Below are 15,323 nucleotides of genomic sequence, written 5' to 3'. Positions count from 1 at the left end.
TGGGAGGGAGCAATCAAACCTGGAAAAGTTAAGTGAGTTTTATTTTGGTTTGGTTTACTTCAAAAAGTTTAAAGTGTTTGTGTTTTACAAGTCCAAAATTAATCATGCAGTTTGTAAAGGTATCACCTGGTTAACACTGTGTGGTTTCCCAGGCAAGTTGGAAGAGTTTCTTCCAAATACTTGATTAATCTAAGAGAGACAGCAATTTATCTTAGGGGTGCACAGACTCCCACGAGGAAGGTGTTTGTCAGCTATCCTTGTGTAGTATTAGATACAATTTCAGCAGAAAAGTGCTGTAGGCTGTGCCTCTGAAATTAAGCTGAACTCTGGCTTACTGCCTTTGTGTTAAATTGTTACACACAGAGTCATGGGTAAATCCTTAAATTCCCTCACAAGTACTTACATTGAAAATTAAAATAAAATACAGGCTCTGTATGGTTAAGGGGCATGCCATAAATGAGCAACATCTGAGCTCTAACATAGGAATATCAAATATCAAACATTAATGACAAAAAAACACACTAAACTCCCAAACTCACTGAAGTCTGTCCTCACCTGAAAATTGTCTCCTTTTATTTTGTCAGTGTCTGGCTCCTTATGCCAGTCAAGTGTTGCAGGAATCCCTCATGGTTTGTGTTCTGTTCAGCTTAGGCATATTCTTCTTCAGCAGTATTTTTACAAGAAGCTTCTGCTTATTCACTGATGCAAACCTTGTAACAACACACTTGGACTGTATGACCGATTTTAATAAGGCAGGTTTAAAACCCCGTAATTTAGGGCAATCTCTGATAATTTGCTATGGACCACCAGAGTGCTCAGGCTATTGCTTCAGAGCCACCAAATTTAGCTGATCCTCTTGCTTCTTCCCCTCTACAACTCTCCAAAGATGTGGTGTTTGCAGGGAACCACATTTGCCATGGCAGTGTATTTCATGCAGAGTCACAGAGCTGGGCGTGATCTGTGTTAATGAAATTGTGCAAAGTGCTGGGAGAGACTGACCCTTTTATAATTTACTTCTAGGCATCAGCATTAAATCTATGTACCTGGGAAAGCAGCTGTCTCCAAGCGGTAGAATATCACTAACGTCACCCCCTGGGCCTTTTGCTGTAGGTGATTCATTTTTCTCATTAAGCATTGAAGCTATTTTCTAGTCCTTAAGCTACAAGCCTCAAATTCCACCATTACTTTATGTCATCTCCCTGTGACCCAGCAAAGTCAGCTTTGCTCCAGGGGCAAGACTGCAAAACTTATCTTGAACAATTCAGCTGAAAATACTGCATAAGGTGCCAGCCGTATGACAGCAGCAAATCTGCCAGGATAGGTACCCATCTTCAGCTGGAAAGTATTGCTATGGGTTGAGAACCTGTATTTCACATTTTATTATTTTTATCCCTAAGTTTAGATTCTCTTAGCTTGTCTCAAGATGCTCTTTTGCAATTGTGATATTAATCTACAGCAGCAGATGCCAGATTGTTGTCCCTGGTCCACCCTGGTCAGTGGTCACTGAGGCCCCAGTAAATCAGCTGTGAAACCTCACCTGCCTTGTCAGTGCCTCCAGTTAAAACCTCAGTGTGTTCAGGTGAGGAGAGCCTTTGCTTCATGCTCTCAAACACATGGAGTAACCTTACTGGGAAGGAAAAAAGGATCAAGCAGCTGTTTGGCAATGTGTGTTTGAAACTTGATCTTATTATTTATAAACTAGGGTTTAACCTTTTAAAATGTTTATTATTATTATGTCTCTCAGCAGTAAAATAGCGTCACAATTCTTGCAGATGTATTTGTACTTTGCATTTGGGTTTACTTATGACTACTTTAACGAAAACTTGCTTGTATATGTATTCCAAGGTGTCATTTGTCTCACCAAAACAACCAAACTCTGAAACATGAAACGGATTCTTTTCTGGCTTGTGCTTGTAGTAAAAAAAAAAAGTTAATCAGTTGGCTTATCTTCAGAGCAAGCCTGTGTATGGACTGGCTTCAAATAATGGTATTGCTTACACCTGTGCAGTTGATCATATCAGAACTGCTTTTAGGCAACTGAATATAATTTGTGGTCTTTAAGGTGTGACTGGAAGCAACATTTGGACTGTGAAACACTATATGCTTAAGGAAGAACATAGGTTCATCATCAAATCCTAAACTGAGATCGCAGGGACTGACAATAAATGGAGAAAAAAGAAAACTTTGATTTGAAACTGGGAAGAAAACCTCTCAGAAATCACTAAGGCACAGGCTAAGGAACTGTGGTTTTGAGAGCAGGACTGAAATTTAAGTACTTAGATAAATTTGACTCCTTTAGCAAGATTATCAAATAATTTAGTAGAAACACAATGCTACCTCTATATTGTAAAGCAGTTCTTAGAAGCCACTGGACAGCCAAGCCTTCAAGGGTTTGTTACATGGTACACCAACCAAATGTACAAAGAAATAATGATTGTGGAGAAGAATGTAACTACACATTCTTAAACTCTCTGAAATCAGTTCTGATCCCTGCTTCTGTCCTCCTGGTTTAGACAAAACTTTGGCTGTTAAGAATGACAACAGTGATGCATCTTGATTAAAATGAAACTCTGGTGTTTGGTAAGTGTCCTCTGTTGTGGTGGGTTACATCCATATGAGTCCTTTAAGGCCCTTGGTATCAGAGCTGACTTCTGTCCAGCGAACAGCAGTAGTAATGAACAGTAATGGCAAACAAAGAGTTTCTATATTCCTGATATACAAATGAAATATAGACGGGTGAACCGAGCAAGACCGATTCCGTATTCCTTCTCAGCTGGAAACACAGATTAGGTTGGGCAGCTGTTGCAGCATCGGATGCACAGGCACGTTTTACTTGCAGAAATACGACACACAAGCTTGGAACAAAACCATCACTGCCGCAGGTTATGGTAACTGTGACATATTGCAGCCCTCAGGACACAGACTGTGTGTTTCCCTCTTGTTACTTGTAAAAGTTCCTGTTGCATTCTCTGCCGATGACTTCTGGTTCATACAGCTTCCTTTTTGCTTGTGGAAATAGCAGTGGAATGGGAACAGTGTGGTTGGAGGCTGCTGTGGGTGCCCTGCGCGATGCTGTGGGTTCCTCCAGGGAAGGGCAGCAGGGAGGGAAGGGACAGTTTGCCTCCAGCAGCCCTGCTCTCCTCCAAAAACGGCTCCCTGGGCCACGCTGCGGCCCCCTCTTCCAGCCTGCAGTAATGCTGGAGCTCAACGGGGCTGTGAATTGTGGCAAGGGTGTCCTACAGTAGTTGTGTCTTGTGGGAAGTCTCAGGGCCGAGTCATCAATGGATTACAGGAAAACATTTTTTAAGAATAAAAGCCTGCTTGCTTTTAAATCTGCTTTAATTGTGTTCACATTGAAAGACACTGGATGTCCCCCTGCAGTCAGCTTGAGACAGAACAGTAAGTTACATTAAGGCTGTTTAGATCCCAAAATACACCACTACTCTTCCTCAAAAATTCAGTGTATTCCCCAAGAACAATACAACATGCCTGCCATGACAGGGGCAAAACCGAAAGGTTTCTAACAGAAAAAAGGTAACAGGAAAATTACCAAAAAAGGGACAGCTGGAAAGAGTGGGGAGGACATGGAGTTTGAAAAAAATAGTATGGAAGGTCTGCTATATCTTTCCAAATGAGACTTAACCAAAGAAATTTGGGAACAGCCCTACTCTTAACCCTCTGTTTTATGAGCATAGATTTTACTGCAGCATTCACAGTCTCCAGATATGCTTCTGTAGTTGTCAGTTTAACTCTCAGGCCCTTTATCCACACATCCTTCTACCTACTCCTCTCCCTCAACCAATTTTCCCTTTGAACCCTCTCTGCCACCTTAACCTGGTGATTACAGGTTGTAACAAGTGCACTTCTCCCATGAGAAGGCTGAAGTTCTTGGAGAATTCATAGCAGAGATGTCTCAGTGCTGCTTTTACATACTATATGGCACAGAAGTTCATGCAAAAATGAAAGCCCTACTAGCACCCAGAAAATAGGCATAAAAAATCATTTCTCTCTCCAGTATAGCTTAATCTGCTTAGTGCAGCTTTTCATTTCCGTCACAACTCACCTGCCTAGAAAACATTGTCTGCAAAGATCAAAAGTGAAGACTTTTGCGTACAAGCATAAAATCACAGTGCTGCTCAGAAAAGGAGTGGAAAATGCCTGTTGTCTCCCTATGTTACTTCACTGCATAGTTAAAACTACAGTAAAGCTCCTTTTGGTCTTTCCCCCACCCCCAAAGCATCCCTGTGCAACTGAGTAGTGCCTCAAGCCCCATTGCTGCCCCTAGGAGGGGGCAGCAGCAGGGTATTTATTACCTGGCTGGTTTGTGCTTTACAACAGAAAGCTCGAAGTGTGTGATAGCACCAGAGTCCAGGGCCTCTTGTACGAGTAGAGTCCCTTCTGGGAGGGGCAAGGAAAGAGGAGCCTTGTGCAGTCAGGCAGTCGCGTCACACAGGGCCACTGAGAGACCCTCTGGCATCCCTTACTCTTTGCACTCTTGCTTGTTAACAACTCCTATAATGCATATTTAGCACCTGTTTATCTAGTTCTTCACCAGCCTGTTTCACGCTGGCAGGTGATAACCCAGATTCCCCATTCTTATTCATCTCTGGTCCAAGTTTGCTTCCCTGTGAATTGTGATGACAAATTTCTCCTGATAGCTCTAAATCTCAGTACCTGGGAACATCTCCATCGCTGATTCGCTACAGAGTGATGCCTTTGAAACCCTCGGGCTAAGCTGATCTAGAGTTCAAGTAGGGTCAGAAGATGTCTTTGGGACGTTAGGTTTGTCTGTTGAGGTGAACAACTGAACACATCTCAAGGTGGAAAACACTCCAGTTCTCCTTGCGCATGTTCTGAGCACCCCTGAAACCTCCCTCAGCACATCTGTGCTGCATCTTATTCACCCAGAGAAGCAAAACTAAAAGAACAGAAAACATCAGGAAAACTCTGCAGGAACTGCCTGCAGAGCCAGTGCTGCCCAGAAGTAAGCTCTGGAGAAATGGGCACTGCCAATCTTTGAAGTCCCATAGCAGGATCTATACTGGCAAAGCTGACATCCAGAGGAAGGTTCTGGAGGGCAAGGAGGTGGGAAACAGGGACCAAGCTTTCCAAGATATTTGCAACAGCTACAGAAAGATACTGCAATATTCAAAAGCACTTTGCTGTATAGGTCCCATAAGGGTATTCTGATGCCTGGGCAGTACAGCAGGTATCAAGCAGTTAGCATGAGCATTGTGAATATGTGAAAGCGGGTCAAAAGAGCAGGTCAAAAGAGCAAAAGCCCCTCTGAAAAAACACTGGAAACAGCAAGGCAAAATTATGTTTGTTTTAGTTCTGCCAGAACAGCTCTGTGAATTTAGCAATAAGTTTTCCAAGGAGGATCCAGAAATAAAATACACACCTGCAGTAACTGCATGGGGCATGATGGGCAGATGAGCAAATATTTAAGTACAATTCTAGTTACTACATCCAACAGATGATACAGAGCAATCATTTGTCTTTATGCTGCTATTAAGGTTGCTGTCCTGCATAGGCAGAGCTGAGCAGCCAAACCAGTCCCCTTACCCCAGTTATGATTAAGTGGCAGGTTTCTACAAACACACTTTTATATTTAGCTATGACTGCCATAGCCTCATCAAATGCTAGCACTCGCCCTTTCAGCTGCTTCCTCTGACAATGGCTTTGAGATGTTTAATGCATCTGATGATGATCACTCCTGCCGGGAGCCACGGTGAAACGCATTCACCAATCCCTGCTTTATTTACTCCTGGGGCATTTTGCTAGAGGCATTCAATGGGCAAAACATATTCCTTTTCTCTTGAGATTAGAAATGATGTGAAATACATATGAGTTAATATCTTTGTAGCTTTAAATCCATTTGCCTCGACTTTCTAGAGATTTAGTCAGGGTTGCAGAAGAATGTTTCCAGGTGAGCCTGATTGGGTTCAGCTAGTTGTGACAGATGCAGTTCATTTGGGGGTGGGAGGGAGGATGGTGAAAAGAGAATAAAAGGCTTTGGAAGGCACTGTAGAGTCCTTTGTGTCAGGGAAACTTTCCAGTCTTCTGTCTTAGTAACTAACTGCCTGTTATTTTTTCCATCTTATTATGCCATCACCCATTCCTCTTAATTGTTTTCTTCCTTTGGAGTTTTCCCCATCTGCGGATTTGCGACCCTGCAGCAGCCCCTTAGTTATCCCTGGCAAAGACAGAAAAAACTTCTTGGGGGGAACTCCTTCAGTCAGGACTCGCCGCTTGCCTCCACGCCTGTCCTGGTGCTCCATTGACTGGGAGCAGCTCTGCCTCCTGCAGCCCCTAGGCTCTGGGGGCTTCGGTTCTGTCTACAAAGCCACCTACCATGGTGCAACTGTGGCTGTAAAGCAGGTGAAGAAGAGCAGCAAAAACCGGCTAGCATCACGACAGAGCTTCTGGGGTGAGCTGAACGTAGCCCGGCTACAGCACAGTAACGTGGTACGTGTGGTGGCTGCCAGCACGTGTGCCCCGGCCAGCCAGAACAGCCTGGGCACCATCATTATGGAGTATGTGGGCAACATCACCCTGCACCATGTAATTTATGGCACTGGTGACGTGTGGGGACAGGGTGAGGATGATGAAGGAGGATATGAAAGGAAGGCCCTGAGCATGGAAGAGACTGTGTGCTATTCCTGTGATATTATGACTGGCTTAGCCTTTCTGCACTCGCAGGGCATTGTGCACTTGGACCTGAAGCCTGCAAACATCTTCATCACCGAGCAGGGAGTGTGCAAGATTGGAGACTTTGGGTGCTCCCAGAAGCTGGAGGAGGGCTTGTCCCAGAGTCCCCATGTCTGCCAGCAAGGGGGCACATACACACACCGTGCTCCGGAGCTCCTCAAGGGAGAGAGGGTCACTGCCAAAGCAGACATCTACTCGTTTGCCATCACACTCTGGCAAATTGTCATGCGAGAGCAGCCCTACCTGGGTGAGCGGCAGTATGTGCTCTATGCTGTTGTAGCCTATAACTTACGGCCTTCGCTGGCTGCTGCTGTTTTCCACGAGTCACCAGTGGGCCAGAGACTTCAGAGCATTATTAGCTGCTGCTGGAAGGCTAATGTAGAGGAGCGCCTGAGTGCAGCCCAGCTGCTTCCCAGCCTCAGGGCCCTCCAGGGGAGCCTCTAGGAAAACTCAGGACTCTTAACATTTCTTTTATTGTTGACTTTTCTTTCCCTCCATCATTTCTTTGAACATAATGGATTTAGCCCCTTTGTGATCTAAAGGCTTTGTTGCTGTTTTTTATACTAAGAAAAAAAAACCTGCTTTGTTATAAGATTATAAATAAAGAGATTTAACAAAACTGTGGGGTTTTACCATGGGAGGAGATAGAGGCAAGGATCAAGATGTTGGCAAATACAACTTTTTCTGGTTGATTTGTGTGCTGCCTTGCTCAGGGAGAAACTAGGGAATGTGATGTGCAGAAAAATGGTTTTCAAGTGAGTGAAGTACAGAGAAGGGCTGCTTTTGGAAGGTTCATTGTACATAATACCTTTTGGTATTTCCAAAATGTCAGATATGAGTAGTTCTTTACACTAGCTAGGTTTGTGCATTTGAGCTTTTTCCTCTTCATTTACCAAGGAATGGGTATGCATCACAAATCAATGAATGCAGAAAAATAAATACAGAATGTCAGTGGGGCTTTTTATGGTTCTTAGATGTACTTAATTTCAGTAAGTATGCTGTTTCTGAAATGGAAAATGTGAACTACCCAATCTCCCCATTGAAATAAGGAACCTTTGTGTCAGTCTAAGGCTATTAAGAGTAAAGCAGATACATTAACAACCTGTGCTTTTTAGAAGACCTCTGTGCTACCAGGTGTGTTAGTTGCAACTTGCTAGTTGGTATATTGTAAACTTTAGTATCTGAAGTATTATATGAGCATCCTGTGTGGAATAGAAAGTTCCCAGATTTTGGAGGTACGGGTGACTTAAAAAAAAAAAAATAGTTGGGGGAAACAGGAAGGGAGATGTATAGATACAGAAACCTCATAAATCAGGGTAAGGGGTTGATTACTCACCCTTTGTAATGCATGGGTCAGTATTAGACAAGATACTGGAAGGTTGCTTAAAGCTGTAATAATGATACTCTGCCAGTGCTCAAAGCATACACTATTGAACTATCCTCTGCACTGCTTCTGTCTTATCTACTATCTTTCCTAATCTGGTTGTAAAGTGTCTGGGAAAGGAAGTGCTGTAGGCAATGCCAAAGACAAACAGCTCTGATCCCTGATTTATCAGAAATGATAATTATGGATCTGTCCAGTTCTCAACCCTTATCTGGAGCTATGAAGATCTGACTGCTGTAGCTGATACTGCCATTCTGCTCAGACACTCCGCTTCTTTTTAAAACAGGAGAAAGAGTGATGTTTCAGTCAAACTGTTTTCTTTCTTTCCCCTTCCTACCCCTTGCTTCCATTCTGGAAAAAAATCCCAACGGAATTGAGCCAGTTTCCTGATTTCTGACACACATCTGTTCTTAGCCCCGTGAAATCCTGGAAATGAGCAACTATGTGAATTTGAGATTATTCTGTAGGTCTTAATGGTATTTGGGTTGGTCATTCAAATTAATGGTTTATAAAGCATATCTAAGCTTAACTGTTTCCTGCTCTTCTGTCCCCCTTACACGGAACTGTAAAATGCTGGCTGGAATCAAAAACCTAAGGTAAATTCTGAAATAGATTCCCTGTTTTCTGTCAAAATAATTATGCTATAGAACCAGAACTTTTTTTGTTGCATAACTTCTTTTAATAACTTTTGTAAGATATTTCTTGTTTATCATGAGCCAGTTACCTCTTAAAATAACTAGCTGAGGGCATGTAAGATAAAATGTTGGATAAAGCCATTGGCATGCCTCACCTTAAGCCCTACATAAAAATGTTTCTCCAGTCTTCAAAAGAATATAATAAAAAATGGAATTAAAGTTTTTCAGTAGTTCCTAGATGCTTATGTGTTGTACTTATTTTGCCAGTCTAGGTGGATTGTTCCTTAAACTGCTAGAAACTTGGTATTTTGTGCTTTGTGATACTTTAGCATCAGTAAGTGCTACTTGAGTCTCTGTGAAAAATCAAGCACCCTTCCAATTCTCTGTTATACTTGACAGAAGAATACTGGATGGCCAAGACCTACTCTTGAAGAGTAATCAGCTCTGCAGATGTCTCTGTCAATTTTACTGCATTCTCTTTTGAGAGGGAGTGAAAACTGCACAGCACTCAAGAAGTAGGCACATCATAATCTGCTGTCATAATGATGTTATCTATTTTTTAGTAACTTCTAAGATCTGGTTTGTTTCTTTTTGATTGCCAATGAGCTTTGAGTTAATAGTCAGAAACATCTCAGGCCTGATAGCTCAGAATCCATGGTTCTATGTGATGAGGATTATTTTGCCTGTTTGCCTCACTTTACATCAATCTACCTTGAATTTCATTCTGCCAGTTTGCAGCTGGCTGTTGCACTCAATGTCCTAAACTCCACCATCAGCAAATTTGTTTATCTTGTGGCTCACCCTCTTGCACTTCATTTATGGATGTGCTGAGCAGCACAGGACCCTGTGAAACACCGGTGGGCACTTTGTCTAGTTGAGGTAACTGACACTTTTATCCTCTGCTCCTGTCTTTTGATTTATCCAGCCCAGGATTTTTTCTCCTAAACATGGCTGCTTAGTACATTTAAAGTTTGCAGTGAAGGATTTTTCAAATACCTTTGGAAACCCAAAGGGAACATATCAACCAGCTTCTTATCTGCATGCTGTTGGTGGTCCTAAAGAATTCCAATATAATACAACACAATTGTGAAGAACAACTTCTTCCAACCAAGGAAATATTGGCTCCTTCTAAACAAATTGCATCTGTGTGCCTATTAATTTCTTTAATGTAGTATCTGATAATGTATCTTGTACAGATGTTAACCATGTAATTAGGAAGGTTATTTCTTAAAGACTTCCATGGGATATGGTCCTGGAGAAAAGAGAGGCTCAGAACACCTGGTTGATTGTCAAGGATCACCTCCTCTAAGCTCAAGATTGGTCCACCCCAATGAGCAGGAAATCAAGCAAAGGCGGCAGAATGCCTCCAAGGATAAACAAGTTGCTCCTGATTAAACTCAAACATAAAAAATAAACATGCAGGACTTGAGAGATCAGTGGGGAGTCTGGAGAAAGGAAGACTTACTGTTGGTAGAGAAGGATCAGGCTAGGGAACATGTTCAGACATACACAAGTTTGTGGGACATGATGGGATGCACTCATAAATGCTGACAGAGCTTGCTGATGTCATTGTGAGGCCACTCCTGATTATCTTTGGAAGGTCATGGTGGTCAGGAGAGATTACTGAGGACTGGAAGAAAGCAAATCTAACTCCTATCTGCAAGACAGACAAAAAGGATGATTTTGAAAACTACAAGCTTGTCAACCTCACCCCTAAATCCCTGGGAAAGTGGTGGAACAAATAATTCTGGAAACTGTTGCCAAACATATGAAGGACAAAAATGTTACTGGGAGTAGTCAGCATGGATTTATGAAGAGGAAATAATGCTTGACCAACCTGGTAGCCTTCTGCAATGAGATTACTGGCTACTGGATGAGGGGAGAGCAATGGCTGTTGCTTATCTTGAATTTAGGTTTTTGGCACTGTTTCCCATTACGTTCTTCTAGAGAAACTGATGAAGTATGGGCTAGAGAGTGAAAACTAGCTGAGCTGCTGGGCTCAAAGGGTTGTGACCAGTGGCATGAAGTCCAGTGGGAGACCAGTCACTAGTGATGCATGCCAGAGATCGATACTGGGCCCAGTATAGGTTGACATCTCCCTTGGAAATACTGGATGATGGGACAGAGTATTCCCTCAGCAACTTTGCAGATGATGCACAAGTGGATGGAGTGTTCAATACCTCGGATAGTTGTGCTGGTATTCAGAAGGACCTTACCAAGTTGGAGAAATGTGCCGATGGGAATCAAGGCAGGGAATTGCAAATTCCAGCACCCGGTGGAGGATAACCCCATGCACCAGTACAGACTGGGGGCCGACCGGCTGGAAAGCGGCTTTGCAGGAAAGGACCTGGAGCTCCGGGCAGACACCAAGCTGAACGTGAGCCAGCTGTGCGCCCTTGCGGCAAAACAGACCAACAGCATCCGGGGGTGCACTAAAAGGGTGTTGCCAGCTCTTCGAGAGCACTGCCAAAAGAGATTATTCCCCTCTGCTCACTCAGCCCTGCTGAGACAGATCTGGAGCGCTGTGGGCAGCTCGGGACTGCCGGAACAAAAAAGTCATGGGTGTACTGGACCAGGAGTGCAGCGAAGGGCCGTTAAACTGATTAGGGGATTGGAACCTCAGCATGTGAGGAGAGGCTGGGAGATGGGACTGTTCAGCCTGGAAAGAGGACGCTCAGGGGCATCTTATCAGTTTCTGTAACTACTGATGGGAGGCAGTAAAGATGGAGCTCTTCTCGGCTCTTAGTGGTGCCCAGTGACAGGACAAGATGCAATGGACACAGACTGAAGGACAGGAAACTCCATTCAAATGCGAGAGAAAACATTTTTACTGTGAGGATGGTCAGGAACTCTGGAACAGTTTGCCTGGAGATGTTGGGGAGTCTTCATCCTTGGAGATACTCAGAACCCAACTGGACAGACACGGCACTGAGCAAGCTGCTCTAGTTGACCCTGCTCTGAACAGGGGGTTGGACTAGACAATCTCCAGAGGTCCTTTCCAACCACAAAAGTTCTGCAAGTGTAATAACATTTATAGATGCTTGAATTTCAGACAGCTCCTGAGTTCTCCTACAAAAATGTTTCTAGCATGAGCCTATTTTGTGTTTCCTCCAGGGGCAACACGCATGCAAGGAATATGTGATTCTTTGCAATGGCTTTCTTGTCTTGAGGGGAATAAGGTTTCAACGATTAGGGTCCCTTCCCTTTCCCACGAAGCTTGACAGATTTCTTGATATTCTGAAAATTATAAATTATGGGGTTTATGTTACTTTCTTGAGGGTTTTTTCCATCTATTTTTATATTTAATCCACCAGAGTTTTATCCTTTCTGTTTTCTTCACCTGGACAAAGCTTCAGATTTTTAAAAGATGCCTTCTTGCTTCTAAAGCTGGCATAAAAGCTAATCAGTGTACCTGCACACTGCTCTTTAACTTTGTCACACTTGCATACCTCCATATATAATGTTAGCAGAAGGCACATGATGCTAGCAGAGCAGTTGCAGACAATTGTGTTACAACTCTTACGGGATTCTGCTCATCCAAATTTTTCCCTAAGTCCTCCTAGAAGCTGGTTTTGTTCTTTATCCCTCCTTCCCCATACATATGTATGCAGCACAGTTCCAGCTGGTTAGCAAGACATGGTTATAAGTCAGGATAAGCCTTAAGGGCTACTTGTACCTGGTGTATTTATTCTCTTCGTTACTGGAACTGATCACCAGCAGCTTGATCAGCCTAAACAGATTTATTGAAGGCTTGGAGAAAGCGCTCCAACCAGGTAATTGTCATCAACATTTTGCTATGCTTTCTGAGCACAAAACACTTGTGAAGCTGGTGCTGAGGATCCTTTGTAAGGCTGCCCAATCATCCAGCCAACCAAATATAAAAAGGGACATCATTTTCTTCTGTGAACTAAATGTCTTGGCAGGGTATATATAAAAGCATAATGAGTTTGAAAGGCTGAACTAACATCCGTGTCCTCGTTGGCTCTGTAGGGTCTAGAAAATTTGGAAGTATGGGATCCCATATTGCACAGATTCAGATGATGCAACATCAGTGTAAGTGTGGGCACAGTGGTATTGTAATATGTCTTTGGGCCGTGCCAGGTATGTTCTCTTCAGGGCATAAGTTACCTGCTGCTTAGAACAGGCAGGACCTCCTCAGATAAGAGCAACCATGCACCTTGGCTGTACTCTTAGGAAGGAACAAAGTCTCATTTGTCCCAGCTTCTAAATGTTAGATGTCTCTTGTCTTACCATCAACCAACATCCACAGCCTGATGTAATTATATTCCTTGGAAATTAAACTATTTTTGTATTTAGGTTTGGTATTTTTTTAATTGCAGCAACTTAAGTATCATTTCTGGGACCCTGGGATGCCATGTCACAGTGGCCGTTTTCTCAAGGTGAGCTGTTTTTATGGTTTTGTTTAACAAACATGCTATGTTAAACACATTATGTTCTCTGTTCATAAGTAGCACAAGCTGCCTTTCAAACTTCTAGCTCTGCAACACTGATAGCTAACTATTGAAAACCAGGTGGGTTAGCTCCTGCCTCATAGCAGTCTGGGGTAACCACAACCTGCACAGAAACTTCAGCTAGTTCTCATCAGTCTCCCAGTACCTAACTATCAAATCTGGCTGCATTTATTAATTTCAGAAAGTACATATAAAGAAGATACTGTAAAGCGCTTGCTTTCTCATGTCTAGTCATCAACAGCAGTAGCTCTGGACATATTAACCATATTAGAGTGTTGTATTCTGTGCTTTCTTGGTTATACAGATAACATTGTCTACTAAGGAAAAGCATGAATTAGAAGTTCTAATTATGGACTTTTTTTCTTTTTTTTTTCTAACTAATAGCTTCCACCACCTCCAATCTCCCATGTGTCTCCTCTTTTCCCTCAAATGAGCACATATGCAAAATGTGACAGGGTGCAGTTAAGAAAGACATTTTGTGTAATTTTATTGAATTCAAACTGAATCCCCAAATAAGAACCAATGCTAGTTAGTGGTGAAATGGGTTTAGGTCAAAATTAAATTTTTTTCCTGCTTTTCTTCACAATGAAAAGCAACTTCCATATGCTGTCCTGAATTCTGTGAAGTGCAAAAATTACTTTAGCAGTAAAGTGATTATAATAAGAAAGACAAGAGAGGATGGCTAGAGGCACAGGAATTATGCAATTGTAATAAACAGTTTCTAGGAAGAATGAGAAAGAATGAACAGAAAAAGCATGGAAGTGTAATTTTATCATTCTGTACTGCTCTTCACTTACTGTAACTATTACTGAAGGTTTTGTGTCTTTAGTTCCCAAATAGAAATATCAACAGACATCGCATAAGGAGTTTTAAGAAAAGTAAGCATAAATTACAATTCTGATGCTCCCTTTATTTGGGGGTGGAGTGGGTGTGAATATTAGTTAGACATATTTGATAATTAAGCAGGGAACAGTTATCTGTTTCTCTTTGACATAGCTTCTGGCTTTCCATCAACCAGGAGCTTCTGTAACCCTCTCCTGGCTTGTTCTGTTCTTTGCTTGTCTTTGCTTGGAGGTTTCTTCTGTGGTCACTTCATATTTTGTTTTTTGTTTTTTTTTTTTTTTTTTTGCTGTCATGCTTTATCTCAGTCCAGAAAGAGAGAGGTAACAACACTATCTTCAAATGATAAAAATACTATATAACTTGGAGGTGAGCCTTGATACAGAAGGTAGGATGGGAAGCATGAAGATGTAGTGTAAAGATGTATGGGTTGCTTAGTATTCTGTTGTAAGATATATTTGCAGCAAACAAAACAAAAAAATGTTTTACAGAATATACCACAAATATTTGTAAATTCAACGGGTACTTAAGTAGATGCTTATTATTTGACTTGTATATCAATTTTTGCAGCATTGGCATCTGTTCTTATAAATTCATCCACTAGAACAAAGATGAAAATAGGGGTAGAAAATGAATGGTTATTTTTAAAATTAACTGTACTTTGTACATTTTACTTATACTTTATTTTAGCCATTTATCTGCTTCAAATACCTTAATGCAGTGCTCAAAGAGCCTCTTTCTATGCTTCAGTTAACGCAGCTGCCAAATATTTGTCTGCCTGTCAAATGAAAAGCCTTAAAACCAGTTAAAGGAGGAAAATGGAACAAAAAAAAGTCTACTGGCGCCTATCCCAGTCTGCCATCAGCTAAGGATGCCATGGGACAATTTGATAGTAGAGGCACCATCCGCCCCTGGACTTCTCCAAGCATGAGGCTGAGTTTCACTCTCTACCCAGCCTGAAGTTCAATAGCCTGAGTGTTCAGCAGAGCAGGGAGGTGATTGCATTTGCCTTTGCAGGGCACTTGGGATAATAGGGTAATTCATAACTTAATAAATATTCTACTGCACATGTGCCAGGCTACAAAGAGCAAAGTAGGCTGCAAATTGGAAACGTAAATGTCCAGCTCTTTTTAAGTTACTCCCCTCAAAAGGGTGGAAGGAAAACCAGTTTTATTTTCAAGCCATGTATTTTTCTCAACTGCTTACTTCACAAATGGTGAAAGGGTTTTGATTCAAATATGGCACAAGTGAAGCTGGCCCCAGAGACAAGTATAGAAAGTT

At 42.2% G+C, this 15,323-nt stretch overlaps 1 protein-coding gene across 1 annotated transcript; it reads left to right on the top strand.

Annotated features, from left to right (window-relative positions):
- The first annotated feature begins 6,085 nt into the window (after positions 1-6,085).
- MOS (MOS proto-oncogene, serine/threonine kinase) lies at positions 6,086-7,155 on the top strand. The gene has a single exon (XM_074893740.1). The coding sequence runs from the start codon at positions 6,106-6,108 to the stop codon at positions 7,153-7,155; it is 1,050 nt and encodes a 349-aa protein (XP_074749841.1). The 5' UTR covers positions 6,086-6,105.
- The last annotated feature ends 8,168 nt before the right edge of the window (positions 7,156-15,323 follow it).

This window comes from Strix uralensis, chromosome 1 (genome assembly GCF_047716275.1).
Source record: "Strix uralensis isolate ZFMK-TIS-50842 chromosome 1, bStrUra1, whole genome shotgun sequence".
Taxonomy (NCBI): domain Eukaryota; kingdom Metazoa; phylum Chordata; class Aves; order Strigiformes; family Strigidae; genus Strix; species Strix uralensis.
This window is presented reverse-complemented; position numbering and strand designations above follow the sequence as displayed.

Coding starts and splice junctions, on each gene's coding strand:
- MOS (XM_074893740.1), top strand. CDS start 6,106: ATGCCATCACCCATTCCTCTTAATTGTTTTCTTCCTTTGGAGTTTTCC.